The sequence below is a fragment of the Amyelois transitella genome, chromosome 31 (assembly GCF_032362555.1).
Source record: "Amyelois transitella isolate CPQ chromosome 31, ilAmyTran1.1, whole genome shotgun sequence".
NCBI lineage: Eukaryota > Metazoa > Arthropoda > Insecta > Lepidoptera > Pyralidae > Amyelois > Amyelois transitella.
In genome coordinates, this window is record NC_083534.1 from 486,213 (window position 1) to 508,264 (window position 22,052).

Here is a 22,052-nt window from a genome sequence, read left to right on the forward strand (position 1 = left end):
GTTATTGGCTGATAGCGTCGTGTGAACGGCTATTGTGACAAATATTGACCTCAAACACTTCACTTCAGTCAGTCAGTACCGTGTGGTTCCCGGCACCAATACAAAAAGAATAGGACCACTCCATCTCTTTCTCATGGATGTCGTAAAAGACGACTAAGGGATAGGCTTACAAACTTGGGATTCTTAGTTAGGCGATGGGCTAGCAACCTGTCACTATTTGAATCTCAATTCTATCATTAAGCCAAATAGCTGAACGTGGCCATTCAGTCTTTTCAAGCCTGTTGGCTCTGTCTACCCCGCAAGGGATAAAGACGTGACCATATGTATGTTTGTATGTATGTAACACTTCAGTCGGCGACAGTACCGCGCAGGGGTACATCGGTACGTGACACGCTTTCCAGAGTCCACCTGCATGTTTGTTTATGACGTTCGAGCGGTCAAGAGCGAACTTTAGTTAAGTTATTTACCGGATTTGATGCATCAACGTTCTGCGTACGCGCAGCCAGTTCTTATACTTCAAGCAACAGCATGGGACCTTTATTTAGCACCTATTTGCACCTTTATGCACTAGTAGCATAAATATTATCTCAAATTTCTTCTTCTTCATTCATTCATGTTTTTTAATGTAGACAATGTGCATTCGTCCATGATTTAGATTTAAAATATCTATATTCTAAATTGACGTCCGATGAAAATGCCGCAGTGCAGTTTGTTCCGCCGCTTCTTCTACACATGCGCTTTGAAGACGGCAGTATTTATAATTAGATTTAAGTGATGTGACGTCAATAAGTGATACCTAGTATCCAATGTTGATAATAAATCTATTCTATTCTATTCGCGTTATTGTAAACGCTAATTCGCCTCGCCATTACGAATGAATATTAATTGTTTACAAGTGATTGGGTGCCGATAGAATATTGATGCTGTAACTGTTCATTAGCTAGGGGCATTTTGAAGGGTACATACATACATATAATGACCCAAAGGTTGACTGGAAGAGATTGCATTAGCGACAAGTCCGCCTTTGTGCCATCTCTGTCTGTTTTGTGCTGTTATGTATGTTTTAAAGGGTAAGGTCGGAGTGGGAAGACCTAGACGAACGTATCTTGATCAAATTAAGGACGTCCTGGTTAAGGGTCAGGTCAAGAGTACCTACCCGAAACCGCCGAGCTTGTATGAAGAAAGTTATGAATGTGGATGAAGCGAAGGAAGTATGCAGAGATCGTGGCAAGTGGAAAGAGGTAGTCTCTGCCTACCCCTCCGGGAAAGAGGCGTGATTTTATGTATGTATGTATGTATGTTTTACTCTTATGGTGGTTATCTTCTTCCGATACTCCTTAATGAATAAAGACGTGATTATAGATATATTCACGTCTTTATCCCTTACGGAGTAAACACAGTCTTGCTAAGACTGAAAGACCACGTTCAGCTGTATGGCTTTATAATGGAATTGAGATTCAAATAGTGACAGGTTGCTAAACGGTAGCCTAAAAGAAGAATCCCAAGTTAATTAGCCTATACCTTAGTACCTTTGTGCGACATCATGAGAAAGAAAAGTCGCCGGTGGAATTTACATACATATATACATCAATCACACCTCTTTCCCGGAATGCTAGGCAGATACCACATCTTTCCACTTGCACACTTCTTTCGCTTCATCCACATTCATAACTCTCTTCATGCAACCTCGTCGGATTAGGGTACCCTTGAACTGACCTTTTGCAATTTACTGGGTGGAATATACCTAAATATAAATATATACAGGACAAATTACACATATTGAGTTAGCCTCGAAGTAAGTTCGAGACTTGTGTTACGAGATACTAACTCAACGATACTATATTTTATTATAAATACTTATAGATAAACATCCAAGACCCAGGCCAATCAGAAACACTTTTCCCATCATGCCCTGATCGGGATTCGAACCCGGGACCTCCGGCGTCACAGACAAGCGTACTACCGCTGCGCCACAGAGGCCGTCAGACTATACTTACTGTGCAATTTTTTTATTTCACTCATCTTCCACACGTTTGAAGTTAACTTAAGACGCAATTGTATAAGATTTAACAAGAAAATATGTAATAGAATGTGTGCTATCTTACTATGCCACGATAACGTCTGATAGTAGTCCTCTCATGGATGATAAAGATTATTTCATGCGCCCATAGACATCGGAATAATATAAGTAGTTTTTCATCTATACTAATATTATAAAGCTGAAGAGTATGTTTATTTAAACGCGCTAATCTCAGACTACTGGTTCGAATTGAAATATTTATCGAGGAAGGCTTTATTGGGATATACATATAATATCACGCTGCAACTATAAGGAGCGAAGAAATAATGGAAAATGTGAAAAAAAGGGGGAAAATTATTCATCGTTAAGGGCTTCAATTATGCCCAAAATAACTATACCACGCGGACGAAGTCGCGGGCAAAGCTTGTCTTTAATATAAATAGGAATAATTAAACATAACAATGTGCATTCGTCCACAATTAAGATTTAACAGATATAATATATTTGTAATTGACGTCCGGTAAAAATGCTGCAGTGTATTTTGTTCCGCCGTTTCTTCTACACATGCGCTTCGGTAGCGGTACTAAGTAGATAAAATTAAATTTAAATTATGCGTCATCAATAAGTGATACCTGGTATCCAATTTGAAAAATAAATCTATCCTATTTCACATTAACATCTTTACAAACCTTCGCATTTAATATTATATACATTTAACATATATAAATAAATAAATATATACGGGACAAATTACACAGATTGAGTGAGCCTTGAAGTAAGTTCGAGACTTGTGTTACGAGATACTAACTCAACGATACTTTATTTTATAATAAATACTTATATAGATAAACATCCAAGACCCAGGCCAATCAGGGGAAGTTTGTCCATCTCATTATGTCCTGGCCAGGATTCGAACCCGGGACCTCAGGTGACACAGTCAAGCGCACTACCACTGCGCCACAGAGGCCGTTTAAATATATACTATACCTACCTAGATAAACAGCTGTGAGTCACACTTGTCCAGTCCTAATTGACACATTAACACTAATTATTTTAAATTTGAACCAGTGTCAACTAGTTTTGAAGCCGACAGTACAACATTCCATATTATTTTACCACATATACATACATAAATATAGCCTCGTCTATATTCCTTACGAGGTAGACAGAGTCAACAGTCTTGAAAAGTCTGAATTCAGCTCTATTGCCATATAGAGCAAGAGCCCGTGAACGCCAGACATACCTTATTTTGTAAAAGCTGAAAGTTTCTGTAAATATGCCTCTAGTACAGGTAGGAACGATCCCCACCTATGGTACTCAGGCAGTGGTTGCTTTGGCAGGTAGCAGGTAATAAAGGTATACTTTTTTCAACCTGAAATTCGTTAATTTGTAAAGCTCAATTTTTTGATATTTTATCCGTAATAATACACAAACTCGCGTTACTCATTGCCAGACACGTACTATGGTTGCAACCCCTTGCCAGACACCCCTAAACTATAATATTTTGTACCTCTACTTACGTCATTTTGTAAAATCTGAATTTAATACATATTTTTTGGGGAATTATTCAAACATAGTTTCTGAAGTAGCCAGACATTTTTGAAGGTTCTATTATCCTGCCAGACGCATTGGAGTGAGCAAAAGATGCAAGAGTGCGGAGTATATGTAGTAACTGGAGCGAGTGGAACAGAGTGGGTATCGTTCAGCGGACGGTTATACACGCATAGTAAACGTTGTAATATTAATTTGTGCTCGTTGTAAAATAAATTTGATCCAGTTTTAATAAAGTGCTACCATGAGTGACTAAAAAGAAGACGGAGTTTGCTTTGTCTGTAAAAAAAAGTAGTGAAGATCTTATAATATTTTACGAGGAGACTTTAAAAAAATATCAGACTATTTTAAAATTACGAAAAATACATAACCTCAAATATAAAGAGATTATTTTATAAAATGAACTTCATATAACTTAAAAATAATATGAATTAATTGTTTCGTTTTTTCACAGTATTAATATTTTGTTATACAGGGTGACATTTAAAACAACTGCATCCTTTTAAACATACACTACACCCATGTTTCTGAGCTGTTTGAGCCTATTTTTATTTAAATTAAACGTCATCATTTTCACATTTAAAAAGCCCTCAAAAACTACGTCACACGCTTTATTAAAGACCAATACTACAAAAATAAATTAAAACTAAACATGTAAATAAATGTCTGAAAAATAAATTATTTTTCTTGTATCAAGATCAAGTAAAGTACAGAGTTGTCGAGATCGCTCAGCTAAATGAATTGTATCGTTGACCTTTGAATCTTACGCGTCGCTTTTCCGCCGCCTGGGGTGATATGACGTGTTTAGGATCGTGGATTTTGATACTTTTATTTTTTTTCGTACTTTCTGAAATATGAATCGATATTTTTCTTTTAACGTTTTTAAATATCCTATAGATGAGTACACTTAACAGTTAAATTTATGCAGTTGAATTAAAAGTCACCCTGTATAATTCTTAATGAACATTGTTTTAAAAATTTTGTATGTAATGCTTTTATTTAATAATTTTTTTTGATAAATTAGAAAAAGAGACCGCATAATAAACGACAGCTGATGCGCAATGAAACGTCGCAAGAAACCGAACGCTCTATCCCACTCGCTCCAGTTACTACATATACTCCGCACTCTTGCATCTTTTGCTCACTCCAATGCGTCTGGCAGAATAATAGAACCTTCAAAAATGTCTGGCTAATACAGAAACGTTGTTTGAATAATTCCCCGAAAAATATGTATTAAATTCAGATTTTACAAAATGACGTAAGTAGAGGTACAAAATATTATAGTTTAGGGGTGTCTGGTAAGGGGTTGCAACCATAGTACGTGTCTGGCAATGAGTAACGCGAGTTTGTGTATTATTACGGATAAAATATCAAAAAATTGAGCTTTACAAATTAACGAATTTCAGGTTGAAAAAAGTATACCTTTATTACCTGCTACCTGCCAAAGCAACCACTGCCTGAGTACCATAGGTGGGGATCGTTCCTACCTGTACTAGAGGCATATTTAAAGAAACTTTCAGCTTTTACAAAATAAGGTATGTCTGGCGTTCACGGGCTCTTGGGCTAATATGAGAGATTCAAATAGTGACAGGTGTTACTGGCTCATTGTAATTTGTAATTTACCATAAAGAAAAAGACCATTTACCATCATGACTTGACTGGGAATCGAACCTGGGACCTCAGGTTCAAGTGTTACCACTGCACCATATAACCATATTGTTGCAAAATACAGTAATTAGGTTAACATTTCAATCATTAATATTTTGAATGTCAAGTTTGCAACATTGACCTACATAAATGATAATGTAGTGAAAAATTAACATTTTTCAATGTTTTGTGTACATAGTATAGTATCAAGTCTTATCCCTTATGGGGGCAGACGGCGCGCACAATTTCCAGAAATGTTATCTCTGTCTACCCCTTAACCCGTGGCGCATTTCAATTTCTGACTCGGGAACTAACTTCACAGTTCAAACCATGGGTTAAGTAATAAATATATGTTTGTATGTTTGTTTTAATATCTTTATTGCACAGAAATTTATATAGTTACAACAAATACTGTTATACCTATAAAAGAAATACTCATAGATCACTAATCGTGTGGTTCCCAAAGAATAGAATAGGACCACTCTGTCTTGTTCCAATGGGTGTCGTAAAATGCGACTAAGGGGTTGGCTAATAAACTTGGGAATTTTCTTTTTGGTGATGGGCTATCTAAATTCAATCATTAAGGCCAACAGCTGAATGTGTCCTATCACTGTTTTCAAAATTGTGGCCTCTGTTTATCCCGCACAGGATATAGATGTGATTATATTTATATGTATGTATAAATCACTTACAATGGCGTACTCATCCCATGAAGGGATTTTTTCCAGTCTATTCAATTCATCATATAAATGTAACAGGGTTCATATGGTGTGATAAAATCTCAGTAGAATAATTTAATTTTACCTCACTCGAACACCAGTGAACTTTTTGTTGTTATTTTAGAAAATGTTGTTTGAAATTAAATTTACTATTTTACGTTTGTACGTATGCAATGAACTCTCTGCTTCATCATAGGAGTTTGGCGTATTTATGATGTGTGTGCTGTCACTGTTGTAAAGTATATGCTATTTATACTACGTACAGTCACCGGCTCACTACCACACCAAGTACCAGTACACGTCTGTCTGCGATTGCCGCTCGCACGCAACTGTCAACTTGACATTTATAATACCGACTTGTGTGTGTGAGACAGCGTCTTGTATCCGTTACTAGATACAAACACTACAACTGTCAATTGATAAACTAAAGGGTAGAACTTATTCAAATATTGTTCAGACTATAATATGAAAAATATTACAAAATATCATAAATAAATTAGATAAAATAATAATACGAGTTGAGACACAAAACAGTGACAGGTTGCTAGACCATCGCCTAAAACATCTATGTTAGCTCGCTTTTAATCAACATATTCTTTAGCCACACTTAACTCTTTTTATTATTATAATTAAATTTTATGAGCCGCAGCGCCAATGACCTTCATACTGCGATATATTACGGCATTATGAAAACACAAAATTTAAATATAGTTTACTATTCATGAGGTGCAAATTTGAATTAATTTTTTGTTAGTAATGTAAATAGTTAATCTGTTTGGATAATATGACACTGTATTTCTGCTTTTATTACGAATGCTGACACCACTAAATGTTGTGACGAAAAAAAGAGGTGTAATAAAATTATGTGCAGCATTAAATGTAGAAATTTCTCACCTAATATCAGCAAAACATCCATTAGGTTAAGTTTTAGGAGCTTTGTTAACTTTTAAATTGACCTAGTGTGACACTAAGTAAACACCACTAAAACCACCACGATTTGTAGTCAGGTCACAACACTGCAATCCAAGAAAGCGCTAGGCACATCATTCGAAGAGCCTGCGACACACTAATTGAATTAGTGGAGCCCAAGCTAATATTTAAACGACGCAAACATAGACATACGTTCCGACGACTAAGATATGTGAATAGCGAAGCCCGGTCTCCTAAACCTGCGTTTAGAAAAAAAACCTGTTCGATCGTCACCCACTGAACCAGAGAACTGAGCATCCGGCGTGCAATTATAACGCAGAAAATCGAAACGGACGTCTTAATCACCACTTTTTACTAAGTTAATGTTGCGATATAACGATAATTTGGTGATTAACAACATAAAATATCAGAAGAGTGAAAGGACACATACCTTTGCAAAAACTCGTATCAAAGTATTCCACACGGCTGGTAATGAAGAATCGGTGTAAAAATTCCACTGTAACACTGAATGATTGTTCACAAAACTGAATAAACACAATCCAAAAGTCACTGAAAATATTGACCAAAACGATACAGTATGCGGCGGATATGGGCTACCCCGTGAAAGTCGCCATTTTGATTTCGTCAACTAATAGCTATAGACAAAATAGAATCGCTGCGTTCTGTTTACTTACATCCGCAATTTTGCTTTCACAGTATGTATGTATTTATTTATTTTATTTCATTTTCTTCATATTTGAACTTTATTTATCAGTAACGAATATGTAAGCAATTAATCGTTGTACGTACGATGTAGGTAACAATATAAATTTGCAAGGGTGTTCGACGATGTTTGGTATTCGCGATAAATTAAAAACCAACGCATAGTGTCTATGGTAATATTGCTATACCTAAATTCATAACTGCCCTATTTCTAATCAATCCGAAATTGATGTACTTAGCGACAGACTTGTGTTTTACGATACGGTTTACATCTGGTGTCATATTTGTTTTGGCATCTAAATAAAATATATGTAATAATATAATCTCATTCATATATTTTGTTACCTTGGTATCTCTTTTTATGTTGTATAAATTTGAATTTATTTTTATAGTTCTTTAACTGCAAACTCATAACTCAAACATATCTTGATCAAATTAAGGACGTCCTAGTGAAGGGTCAGGTCAAAAGTGCCCGAAACCGCCGAGCTTGCATGAAGAGAGTTATGAATGTGGATGAAGCAAAGGAAGTATGCAGGGATCGTGGCAAGTGGAAAGAGGTAGTCTCTGCCTACCCCTCCGGGAAAGAGGCGTGAGTTTATGTATGTATGTATGTATGTAAATACAAATAAGATATATATTTCATACATGTATAATTATTATTCACTTTTTAAAATATTATGATGCAAGCGCGTTGGTTTATAGATCTTCAGAACAGAATTACAGATCAGCAGAACATTCTCGATTTCACCAAGACACATTCATCTTGGTCTTTCCCTTTTCAATCTTATTTTATTTATCTTTTCAATACAAATTTAATGTCGTGGTCATGTTAGACACATGACCATATACTTAAGCATTCCCTTTTCCATTCCTGACACAATTTTTGTGTCCAAGCAACGTTCAGCAGTGTGGCGTAATGGAAGAATTACTTTTTTTAGCTATTTTTATAAAAAAATATCTGTACGAGATTATTACGAATATAAACGTATAACTGCAGCATTGTCTTATTCTGCGAGTGTTTTTTATTGAAATTTTTTATTCCTACATTCAAAGGCCACGTTCAGCTGGATGACAAGATGGTCATATTCGAGCATTATGAGACAAAAAAGAAACAAATAAACAGCCATTAAGAATTTTTCTACGTTCGCCGCATTTCAAATAGATATTCCGAGATACGGACCAAATACTACCTCGTAAAAATCAACAAAGTCCCATCATAAACAGGGTAATTTTTAAATGGCAACATTCCCCAACAAATGTCATTAGTAATCTGAAAGCAGCTGTGCGTTTTACGTGTTTTCATTCAACAATTTCTCGAAAATGGATGTGTGAGACGACAACAAACAAGAAAACTAAATGTGAAACGCGAACTCATAATGTCGAGCCGCCGTTCGTTACTCGGTTCGGCACTGGACGTTTTACCAGCGCCTTCCGATCCACTCCGGGAGTTGTTTGAGGCTTGCAAAACTGGGGATGCAGCTCGGGTTAAGAAACTAATTACTCCTCAAACTGTGAACGCGAGGGACACGGCTGGTCGGAAATCCACTCCTCTACACTTTGCTGCAGGTAATTCTCTAATATAGATCGAATGTTTACAAGATAATGCAATGAAATTGGCGAAGTGAAAGGCCAGTAGTTCGGACTCTAATTTGGATATTGCATAATTTGCAACGCTTTGTGAGCGCCAGGTTTCGTGTTAAATTCACATTAGGCCTCGCGAGGCCACAAATCGTTCATTTTGATACATTTTTCATGTTATACTGTTAATAATGACTTGTGTGGGCGGGATATTTGTGACATATGTTATATTGATGTTTACATTTGTTATTGATATGTAGAAAATATCCACAAAAACAAACATGCGTAATGCTGTTTGTATATCTAATTAATAGATATTAACTTAATCTTAAGAAGTCATAATATCCCACCTCAGCTATATCAATGTCAGCTAAATACATAATATTATTATAGTGTCTTTTATTACACAGCACCAATATAAGAAAAGTATAGGATCACACTATCCCTTTTTAATGGACGTCATAAAAGGCGATTAAGGGATAGGCTTATAAACTTGGAATTGCTTTCAAAGACAATGTGTCAATATTAGAATTTTTATCCTATCATTATCCCAAACAGCTGAATGTGAACTATCAGTCCTTTCAAGACTGTTGGCTCTGTCTACCTTGCAAAGAATATAGACGTGATTATATGTAATAAAGTGCCGTGTGGCTCCTGGCACCAATACAAAAAAGAATAGGACCACTCCATCTCTTTCCCATGGATGTCGTAAAAGGCGACTAAGGGATAGGCTTACAAACTTGGCATTCTTATTTAGGCGATGGGCTAGCAACCTGTCACTATTTGAATCTCAATACTATCATTAAGCCAAATAGCTGAACGTGGCCATTCAGTCTTTTCAACACTGTTGGCTCTGTCTTCCCCGCAAGGGATATAGTCGTGACCATATGTATGTATGTAATGTCTAAACTAACTTACGTCTCGTGTTTTATATTGATCTGTTTGACTCCTTTCAGGATACGGTCGCAGAGAAGTGGTAGAGATCCTGATATCGTCCGGTGCCGCTCTCCAGGCGCGTGACGACGGCGGTCTGCAACCACTCCACAACGCCTGCTCGTTCGGACATGCTGATGTTGTCAGGTACATACATACATACATACATAAAATCACGCCTTTTTCCCGGAGGGGTAGGCTGAGACTACATCTTTCCACTTGCTCTCAATCTCTGCATACTTATTATTAAGCTGATGCATGTGAATTTTGATGCTTGGAGATTTTTAAAGTTTGTCTAGCCGATTCTTAAAACGATTGACTGAAGGAGCAGTTATGACACTCGTAGGAAGCTTGTTCCAGTCTGTAACAATATGATTAGGGAGAAAATTTTGTAGTGGATTCTTTTTAGCTTTCGTGCGGCATAACTTTAACGAGTGAACCCTCAGCCGCTTAACTTCCTTCGCTTTATCCACATTAATAACTCTCTTCATGCAAGCTCGGCGGTTTCGGGTACTCTTGACCTGACCCTTTGCCAGGACGTCCTTAATTTGATCAAGATACGTTCGTGTAGGCCTTCCCACTCCGACCTTTCCCCCTCCGACCTTTCCCCCTCCGGAACCAAACTTTTAATGATCATAATTACAATTAAACATACATACATAAAATCACGCCTTTTTCCCGGAGGGGTAGGCTGAGACTACATCTTTCCACTTGCGACGATCTCTGCATACTTCCTTCGCTATATCCATATTCATAACTCTCTTCATGCAAGCTCGGCGGTTTCGGGTACTCTTGACCTGACCCTTTGCCAGGACGTCCTTAATTTGACCAAGATACGTTCGTCTAGGCCTTCCCACTCCACACTCTCTTTGTATATCTGGTCGGGTACACCTTGTTTCCTTTAACACAAGTTCCGTGCAAGGCTTCAATTGGATGCGAATTTCCTGAAAAATAAATGGGACAGGGCCGGCCTCGTCAAACTTTAAAAGACCAAATTTCGAATGTCTTTAAAACGGGAGATGTTAGAAGTACCTGTAATCGTCGAATTAGCATGACAGGCTAGCAACCTGTCACTATTTGAATCTCAATTGTATCATTAAGCCAAACAGCTGAACGTGGCCTTTGTGACAGTCTTTTTAAGACTGTTGGCTCTGTCAACCCCGTAAGGGATATAGACGTGATTATATGTATGTATGATCCCTGTATACTTATTTATCTTTTGGCGCCTCAAGTCAATGAAAATAAATACAATAAATCAATGATAATTAAAAATATATATATTTTTTCAGAGCCCTATTGGCGGCGGGGGCTGCGCCCGCGGCTACCGACAACTGGGGCTACACGCCGCTACACGAGGCGGCCGCCAAGGGGAAAGTGGATGTTTGTATAGGTGAGGTTTTCTCTTAAACTGTCGTGGGCCTGTTGAAAGGAATTTCTCTAAATTCAGTACAAGTGAGAAATTCTGTACAAGGGCACTATTTATACATACATACATTTGGTCACGTGTATATCCCCTGCGGGGTAGACAGAGCCAACAGACTTGAAAAGGCTGAATGGCCACGTTCAGCTATTTGGCTTAGTGATAGAATTGAGATTCAAATAGTGACAGGTTGCTTGCCCATCGCCTAAAAAAGAAACCCAAGTTTGTAAGCCTATCCCTTAGTCGCCTTTTACGACATCCATGGGAAAGAGATGGAGTGGTCCTATTCTTTTTTCTATTGGTGCCGGGAACCACACGGCGGTCGTGGGCCTGCTGAAAGGAATTTCTCTAAATTCAGTACAAGGGCAATATTTATTTCTATAAGTAGTGCCCTTGTACTAATGATGCCCATAATAACTATTCCACGCGGACGAAGTCGCGGGCACAGCTTGATTTATTTATAATACTAATATTTCCTTTACAATCAAGCAACTTCACATTTCACTACATAGTATAAAACAAAGTCGCTATTTTAGTCTGTTTGTCTGTATGCTTAAATCTTTAAAATTACGCAACGGATTTTGATGCGGTTTTTTGTAACAGGTAGAGTGATTCAAGAGGAAGGTTTTTATGTATAATAACATTTATAATTTTGCACCCGTACGAAGCCGGGGCAGGTCGCTAGTAAATAATAAATAAATAATTTCTGTACTAACTTAATTTAACGGAACCAATTGTGATTCCAGCTCTGCTCCAACACGGTGCGGACCCCAACATCAGGAACACGGAAGGCAAGACTCCCCTGGACCTGGCCGACTCGGCCACCAGGCCAGTGCTGACCGGTAAGACTGTTCAGAACTCCGCAACCTTTGCAGGGGAACCTGACCCGTATTGGATCTATCATGATAACACATTCAGTTGCCTGAATGTGCAGGTTTCCTCACGATGTTCTCCCTCATTCAAACTAATGTACATAACTTTAGAAAATCTAGCTGAACGCTGGCTTCTCGGTCATTAAGCCAAACAGCTGAATGTGGCCATTCAGTCTTTTCAAGACTGTTGGCTTTGTCTACCCCGCAAGGGATATAGACGTGACCATATGTATGTATGTGTATTGAGTTAGCCTCGAAGTAAGTTCGAGACTTGTGTTACGAGATACTAACTCAACGATACTGTAACTTTTTTATAATAAATAATAAATACTTATATAGATGAAACATCCAAGACCCGGGCCAATCAGAAAAAGTTCTTTTCTCATCATGCCCTAACCGGGATTCGAACCCGGGATCTCCGGTGTCGCGGACAAGCGTACTACCGCTGCGCCACAGAGGCCGTCGAAGTATAAGGTTATAGGTAGTAATAAGGTTGGTCGTCCACCAGGTGAGTACTGCGCGGCGGACGTGTTGGAAGCGGCGCGCGCGGGCGCAGACTCGAGACTGGCGGCTCTGCTCACCCCGCTCAACGTGAACGTGCACGCCCACGACGGGAGGAGGTCGACGCCGCTACATCTTGCTGCAGGTATTTAATATATATTATATATATATATGCAGTTTTCAAAATCCAATGTTTTAATGATTATGATTTCATACTAACCAAAATTTAATTCTAAAATTTCATGTTCAACGTTAAAATTGACGAAATTTCATACAAATTTACAACCCCTTTTTCACCCCCTTAGGAATGCAATTTGTAAAATCTTATAACTGTATTCGTATTTTTTACTAAACAAATCTAACATTTGATGTTTTTGATTGTGAGTGTTTTTCGCTTTTATATATGTATATAGATACATATGAACATACATACATACATAAAATCACGCCTCTTTCCCGGAGGGGTAGGCAGAGACTACCTCTTTCCACTTGCCACGATCTCTGCATATTTCCTTCGCTTCATCCACATTCATAACTCTCTTCATGCAAACTCGGCGGTTTATATGTATATAGATAGATAGATAATAAAAAATAATTTATTTCAGGTTACAACCGCGCACGCGCCGTGCGCTTGTTACTCCAGAGGGGTGCAGATGTACACGCTAAAGATAAAGGGTGTGTTTTTATTTCATTTATTTGTATACTAATATTATAAAACTGAAGAGTTTATTTCTTTGTTTGTTTGAACGCGTTTATCTCAGGAATAATTGAATTGAAAAATACTTTTTGCGTTGAATTGACCATTTATCGAGTAAGGCTTTAGGCTGTATAACATCACGCTGCAACTATAAGGAGCGATGAAATAATGGGAAATGTGAATAAAACGGGGGAAATTATTCATTTTTTAGATTTATAAGTAAATAAATATATAAATATATTTGACCCCAGTGGCTTAGTGCCACGGCCACTACGAGGTCACTAATACAGCAAATAGCATGCTGTTAAGATTGTTTTAATGTCATTCAAACATCACAGATGGCGCTGTGTTTAGAACTAAAATAAACTACCCTCCCAATTTACTAAAACTTGATTTAATAAGTAAATAAATAAATATATTTGACCCCAGTGGCTTAGTGCCGCTACACAACGCGTGTTCGTACGGCCACTACGAGGTCACGGAGTTGTTGGTCCGGGCCGGGGCCGATGTCAACGCGACCGACCTGTGGGCCTTCACGCCGCTGCACGAGGCCGCTAGCAAGGCGAGACTGGAGGTAAACTAGTATATACACACACACACACACATTGTCCCGTGCGGGGTAGGCGGAGCCAACAGTCTCGAAAAGTATGAAAGGCTGTGTGGTTGAATGATGGAATTGAGATACAAATAGTGGTAGGTTGCTAGCCTTAAAAGAAGAATTCCCTTAGTCGTCTTTAACGACATCCGTGGAACAGAGATGGAGTGGTTTATTTTTTTTTATTGGTGCCGAGAATCACACGGCGATATATTTAAAGGGAATATATCCGCAAGGGATATAGACTTGATTATACATATGTGTGTATGTAATTAATAATTAAATATAAATAAATAAATAGCTGTCCCGGCAAACGTTGTTTTGCCATATAAATAATTTTTAAGTAATTTCAAGTTAAGGGTGGACAACCCTTATCACTAGGGGTCTGAAAAATAGATGTTGGCCGATTCTCAGACGTACTCATATGCTCACAAAATTTCATGAGAATCGGTCAAGCCGTTTCCGGAGGAGTACGGGAACGAACATTGTGACACGAGAGTTTTATACATACATATGGTCATGAGTATATCCCTTGTGGGGTAGACAGAGCTAACAAACTTTAAAAGACTGATAGGCCACGCTCAGTTATTTGACTTAATTGATAGAATTGAGATTCAAATAGTGACAGGTTGCTAGCCCATCGCCTTAAAAAGAATCCCAAGTTTATAAGCATCTCCCTTAGTCGGCTTTTACGACATCCATTGGAAAGAGATGGAGTGGTCCTATTCTTTTTTGTATTGGTGCCGGGAACCACACGGCACCATATATGTATATATATATATTTATATATATCTTATATATGTGCCGTGTGGTTCCCGGTAGGCTTATAAACTTGGGATTCTTCTTTTAGGCGATGGGCTAGCAACCTGTCACTATTTGAATCTCAATCCTATCTTAAAGCCAAACAGCTGAACATGGCCTATCAGTCTTTACAAGACTGTAGGCTCTGTCTACCCCGCAAGGGATATAGACGTGACTATATGTATGTATGTATGTATCATACGTTTGTAACCAGGTATGCTCACTTCTGTTGAGCGAAGGTGCTGACCCCACTCTGCTGAACTGCCACGGGAAGTCCGCGCTGGACGTGGCGCCCACCAGGGAGTTGCAGGAGCGACTGGCCTGTGAGTACTTGAACATGCATACATACATACTTACATACATACATGCATACATACATACATACGTACATGCATGCGCATGCATGCATACATACATACATCCATGCATACATACATAAATTCATACATGCATACATACATACATACATACATACATACATACATACATACATGCATACATGCATACATACATACATACATACATACTTACATACATACATACATACATACATACTTACATACAGTCAAAACTGTTTATAACGACATCGTTTACAACGACCTATCGGTTATTACAGCCAGATTGTATGGTCCCGTCCGAATTCCTAGTAAACTATTCAGTAAACAAACCGCTTATAACAACATCGGATACAGCGACATATCGCTTACAACGACGAAACTTTATCGATATTCATCGGCTATAACGACCAACCGATCCGCTCAAAACAAAACAATACAAACGATTTTAAACCTTATTGATAAGCATTGAAGAAATATTTTGTATATTATTACTTACTCCCACTTTGCGGCCATTTGACCTTGCATATTTTAGACCAATTGTTTAAAAACACAATACAGAAAACTTCAAGTGTTACAAAATGATACAGAATATTGATATTGATAACAGCATTAAAACTCTCTCTGTTCTGGATGCAATTCTAATGATATCGGAAGCTTGGAAAAAGGTCACACAGACCACTATAGCTAACTGCTTTCGCCATGCAGGTTTCAAAGGTCTCTCTCTATCACAAGCGGAGGACGACGATGATATTCCGAAATTTGTTGCTGAACAGTTTGATATTGATGATACTCATACCTTGAGGAGTATGAAACGTAAAATGCAAAAAATATTTGAGACTGACTGATGTAGTGTAATTTTGTAACCCGTAACTAGCGGCTAAGTACATTTTGTATTCTAATTATTTCGTAATAAATATTTTTATGTCTTATCTGACTCTTTTACATTCATAACCTACACTTATACTAGATAAATAACTACATATGATAAAACATACATATATGTAACTACTGTACTTGTGTATATGACTGTATTGCATATAACGACAATCGGATATAACGTCGGCAACTATACGGTCCCTTCAATGTCGTTATATCAGGTTTTGACTGTACATACATACATACATACATATATATATATACATACATACATACATACATACATGCATACATACATACATACATGCATCCATACATACATACATGCATCCATACATACATACATACATACATGCATACATACATACATACATACATACATGCATACATACATACATACTTACATACATACATACATACTTACATACATACATACATGCATACATACATACTTACATACATACATACATGCATACATACATACATACATACATACTTACATACATACATACATACATACATACATACATACATACATACATATTTACATACATACATACATGCATACATACATACTTACATACATACATACATGCATCCATACATACATACATAAAATCACGCCTCTTTCCCGGAGGGGTAGGCTGAGACTACATTTTCTTACTTCTGCCACGATTCTTCGATACTTCTATCGTGTCATCTACGAGTATACATCATGAATACTTGATTGCGATTGGCTTGTGAGTACTTGAACAGACATACATATATGCACGTCTGTATCCCATGCGTGGTAGACAGAGCCAACAGTCTTAAGAAGACTGAACAAATCGAATTTAATAAAATCCATACATACATATCATCACGTCTATATCCCTTGCGGGGTAGACAGAGCCAACAGGCTTGAAAAGACTGAATGGCCACGTTCAGCTGTTTGGCTTAATGATAGAATTGAGATTCAAATAGTGACAGGCTATTCGAATCTCAATCCAAGGATGAATAATTTTCGAGTTGAATCTTAATCATACAGTCAGATACAGACAGACAGACAAAAAATGTAAAAAAAAAAATCTATCCGTTTCAGTCAAAATATTAAATGTACAGACAAAATATTTTTACCGTTTTACTATATGAAGTACTAGAGGCCGCCCGCGACTTCGTCCGCATGGAAACCCTATCAATCCCGCGGGAACTCTGGGATAAAAAGTAGCCTATGTGTTATTCTGGGTCTTCAGCTACCTACATACCAAATTTCATGGTAATCGGTTCAGTAGTTTTTGCGTGAAAGAGTAACAAACATCCATACATCCATACAAACTTTCGCCTTTATAATAGTAGTAGGATTTTGATTTTCAGTTTTTTTTTAAATAAAATACTCAAACGACACAAAAAAAAAATATTTTTAATAAAAAAAAAATCTTGTTTTTGTTGGGGCTCGAAGTTGGACCAACTTCTCAGTCTCAAGGGCCAACCACTGGACCATCGAGGCCGTTGCGGTGGTGGCGAAATTAAAGTAGACTAAGTACATACATATGGTCACGTCTATATCCCTTGCGGGGTAGACAGAGCCAACAGGCTTGAAAAGATTGAGATTCAAATAGTGATAGGTTGCTCGCCCATCGCCTAAAAAATAATCCCAAGTTTGTAAGCCTATCCCTTAGTCGCCTTTCACTTATATTTATATGTTATAGGGTATAATGCTGTCGTATAATGATAAATGACTTTCAATTTTAAATTTTGTAACTTATTTGCAGGCAAACTCATCCCTTGGCGTCATTCAAATGTCGATAACATTTTTTTTAAGTGTACCGATTTTGATGAAACAAACTTTAAATGTTTTTCTGAGTTAAAACAAAGCAACTGGTGAAAGTTTTAAGTAAATCGGTTCAGCACTTTCGGAGATAATCGTGATCATACAGACAGACAGACAGACAAGAAATGCAAAAAAAATATTTTTGCTTTCTATTATTCATTCTACATACATACATAAAATCACGCCTCATTATACTCCTACTAACATAGCTATAAGTATACTAACATAATGAGTCTGGTTACTTGAATAAATAATTTTTCATTCATTCATTATTAATTATTCATTCTAAATGTCCCTCTATCCATTTCAGTCAAAAATACTAAATGTACAGAAAAAATATTTTTACTGTTTTATTATATGTATGTATAGATTTGTGTTATGTTTCCCCAGTCGAGTACCGCGGCCACTGTTTGTTGGAAGCGTGTCGGTTGTCCGAACCGGCGAGGGTTAAGAAATTGCTGTCATTAGCTCATAGTCAGGTGAGATTGTTTTTTATTTATATATTATGTTAACGGGTATGTTAATTCGTATTTAATATAATTTAGTTTTACTTTCATTCATTTATTTATTTTTTACATACATACATACATATGGTAACGTGTATATCCCTTGCGGGGTAGACAGAGCCAACAGTCTTGGAAAGACTGAATGGCCTCGTTCAGCTGTTTGGCTTAATGATAGAATTGAGATTCAAATAGTGACAGGTTGCTAGCCCATCGCTTAAAAGAAGAAACCCAAGTAAGTCTATCCCTTAGTCGCCTTTTATGACATCCATGGGAGAGAGATGGAGTGGTCCTATTCTTTTTTGTATTGGTGCCAGGAACCACACGGCACAGAAATTTATTTTTTATTTGTATATTTATGTACAATAAGGAAAATAAGAAAAAATACTTAAAATAAAGAGAAATTCAGAACAAGGGCACTACTTATTTGTGGAGAAATATCTTACAACAGGCCCATTCATGTTTATTTATCGAGCCAAAAGTCTTGAAAATACTGATAGGCCACGTTCAGCTGTTTGGTTTACTGATGGTATTGAGAGTCATATAAAGTGACAGGTTGCTAGCCCATCGCCTAAAAGAAGAATCAAAATTTTATAAGCCTATCCCGTAGTCGCCTTTTACGACATCCATGGTCAAGAGAAATGGGTTGATCCTATTCTTTTTTTCTTTTGGTGTCGGGAACCACACGGCACACGGTTAAACAATAGCATTAATCTCTCAACAGAACCCCCAGGACCCCAGCAGCGGTTCCCTCGGGGAATGCTCCAGCGAGACCCTCGCGAACTTCCAGCACGTGGGCTCCGGGGACAGGCCGCTCCACTGCGCGGCCAGCAGCGTCTACCCCAAGAGGAGGCAGGTCAGTGTCTCAGCATCATCTCCATGTCCGCTGCCAGCTCGTGTCTAGAGACAGACCCCGAGAGGAGGCAGGTCAGTGTCTCAGCATCATCTCCATGTCCGCTGCCAGCTCGTGTCTGGAGACAGACCCCAAGAGGAGGCAGGTCAGTGTCTCAGCATCATCTCCATGTCCGCTGCCAGCTCGTGTCTAGAGACAGACCCCGAGAGGAGGCAGGTCAGTGTCTCAGCATCATCTCCATGTCCGCTGCCAGCTCGTGTCTGGAGACAGACCCCAAGAGGAGGCAGGTCAGTGTCTCAGCATCATCTCCATGTCCGCTGCCAGCTCGTGTCTAGGATAGACCCCAAGGGGAGGCAGGTCAGTGTCTCAGCATCATCTCCATGTCCGCTGCCAGCTCGTGTCTGGAGACAGACCCCGAGAGGAGGCAGGTCAGTGTCTCAGCATCATCTCCATGTCCGCTGCCAGCTCGTGTCCGGAGACAGACCCCAACAGGAGGCAGGTCAGTGTCTCAGCATCATCTCCATGTCCGCTGCCAGCTCGTGTCTGGAGACAGACCCCGAGAGGAGGCAGGTCAGTGTCTCAGCATCATCTCCATGTCCGCTGCCAGCTCGTGTCTAGAGACAGACCCCGACAGGAGGCAGGTCAGTGTCTCAGCATCATCTCCATGTCCGCTGCCAGCTCGTGTCTGGAGACAGACCCCGAGAGGAGGCAGGTCAGTGTCTCAGCATCATCTCCATGTCCGCTGCCAGCTCGTGTCTGGAGACAGACCCCGAGAGGAGGCAGGTCAGTGTCTCAGCATCATCTCCATGTCCGCTGCCAGCTCGTGTCCGGAGACAGACCCCAAGAGGAGGCAGGTCAGTGTCTCAGCATCAGCAGGCCGCTATAAATAAAGTAATTATTTAAAGTGCCGTGGCGAGTGGTTCCCGGCACCATTAGAAGAAAGAATAGGACCATTCCATCTCTTATGGAAGTCGTAAAGGGCGACTAAGGGATGGGCTTATAAACTTGGGCGTCCTCTTTTAGGCGATGGGCTAGCAACCTGTCACTGAACGTGGCCTATCAGTCTTTTCAAGACTGTTGGCTCTGTCTACCCCGCAAGGAATATAGACGTGATCATTATGTTATGTTAATTAACAAACGCGTTTATGGTACGGAACATTCAGCGCGCGAGTACCGACACGCAAATGTAATTAACTTTGAACTTTATTACACAGGTCATAGAGATGTTAATAAGGAAGGGAGCCCACATGAACGAGAAGAACAAAGCAGGCCAGACCCCGTTACAAGTGGGCACAGAGCTCGGACACCTGGACGTCATCGATGTGCTAATACGTCACGGTGAGAGATCTAATGACATCTCTACGTCAGAACAATCTATACTAATATTATAAAGCTGAAGAGTTTGTTTGCTTGTTTGTTTGTTTGAACGAGCTTATCTCAGGAACTACAGGTGCGAATTGAAAAATTATTTTTTTGTCGAATAGAACGTTTATCGAGAAAGGCTTTAGGCTATATAACATCACATTGCAACTATTAGGAGCGAAGAAATAATGGAAAATGTGAAATAAACGGGAATCTATACTAATATTATAAAGCTGAAGAGTTTGTTTGTTTGCTTGTTTGTTTGTTTGAACGCGCTTATCTCGGGAACTACAGGTGCGAATTGAAAAATTATTTTTTTGTCGAATAGAACATTTATCGAGAAAGGCTTTAGGCTATATAACATCACATTGCAACTATTAGGAGCGAAGAAATAATGGAAAATGTGAAATAAATGGGAGAAATTATTCATCCTTGAGGGCTTCCGTTGCGTGCGCTGCGAAAACGGTTCAAGATACCAAAAATATATGTATGAAAGAATTATTCCTCTTGAAATAATCTAAAGAAATGTCCGCGACAGTATATGTCTATCATTTAAGATTAACTCACTAGAACCGTTTTTATGGGAGCGAGGATTCGGCTCGACCGCCACCAAAGGGAAGATGTCCCTGCAGGCTGGTGTGACGCCTGGGGAATAAATAAATATATACGGGACAAATTACACAGATTGAGTTAGCCTCGAAGTAAGTTCGACACTTGTTACGAGATACTAACTCAACGATACTAAAATTTATAATAAATACTTATATAGATAAACATGCAAGACCCAGGCCGATCAGAAAAAGTTCTTTTCTCATCATGCCCTGGCCGGGTTTCGAACCCGGGACCCCCGGTGTCACAGAAAAGCGTACTACCGCTGCGCCACAGATGCCGTCAATATGTATTATCACGTCTATATCCCATGCGGGGCAGACAGAGCCGACAGTCTTGTGAAGACTGATAGGCCACGCTCAGCTATTTGGCTGTGAGAGATTAAATGCATAATTTTCCGTGTGCCCGCTGTGACTTCGTCCGCGTGGAATAGTTATTTTGTGGGCAACATTGAAACCCTCAAAGATGAATAATTTTTCCAGTTTTTTTTTTCGCATTTTCCATTATTTCTTTGCTCCTTATAGTTGCAGCGTGATGTTCAATAGCCTAAAGTCTTCCTCGATGAATGGTCTGTTTAACGCAAAAACGATACTAAACGATAGATACTTATAGAGATAAACATCCAAGACCCAGGCCAATCAGAAAAAGTTCGTGTCTCATCATGCCCCAACCGGGATTCGAACTCGGAGTGTCACAGACAAGCGCACAACCGCTGCGCCACAGAGGCCGTCATAT

General features: G+C 38.8%; 2 protein-coding genes across 4 annotated transcripts in view; one reads left to right on the forward strand and one right to left on the reverse strand.

The window, feature by feature from the left end:
- Window positions 1-7,486, reverse strand: part of LOC106129210 (serine/threonine-protein kinase 10) — a 56,787-nt gene extending 49,301 nt beyond the window's left edge. For 2 of the 3 annotated variants that reach the window (XM_060953328.1, XM_060953325.1), the window contains exon 1: window positions 7,298-7,486. The gene's annotated coding sequence lies outside the window, so the exon portion shown is untranslated. Of the gene's footprint in view, window positions 1-6,831; window positions 6,971-7,297 lie in introns of those variants that run through there. The other variant, XM_060953326.1, reaches the window with a different exon arrangement.
- A 1,329-nt stretch (window positions 7,487-8,815) lies between these two features.
- LOC106129218 (poly [ADP-ribose] polymerase tankyrase) overlaps window positions 8,816-22,052 on the forward strand; it is a 51,497-nt gene continuing 38,260 nt past the window's right edge. The window contains exons 1-11 of the mRNA XM_060953176.1: window positions 8,816-9,135; window positions 10,104-10,227; window positions 11,370-11,470; window positions 12,247-12,342; window positions 12,881-13,018; window positions 13,479-13,548; window positions 14,000-14,144; window positions 15,181-15,289; window positions 18,381-18,469; window positions 19,218-19,349; window positions 20,561-20,684. Coding sequence (XP_060809159.1) covers window positions 8,946-9,135; window positions 10,104-10,227; window positions 11,370-11,470; window positions 12,247-12,342; window positions 12,881-13,018; window positions 13,479-13,548; window positions 14,000-14,144; window positions 15,181-15,289; window positions 18,381-18,469; window positions 19,218-19,349; window positions 20,561-20,684 — 1,318 coding nt within the window. The 5' untranslated portion in view covers window positions 8,816-8,945. The remainder of the gene's footprint in view (window positions 9,136-10,103; window positions 10,228-11,369; window positions 11,471-12,246; window positions 12,343-12,880; window positions 13,019-13,478; window positions 13,549-13,999; window positions 14,145-15,180; window positions 15,290-18,380; window positions 18,470-19,217; window positions 19,350-20,560; window positions 20,685-22,052) is intronic.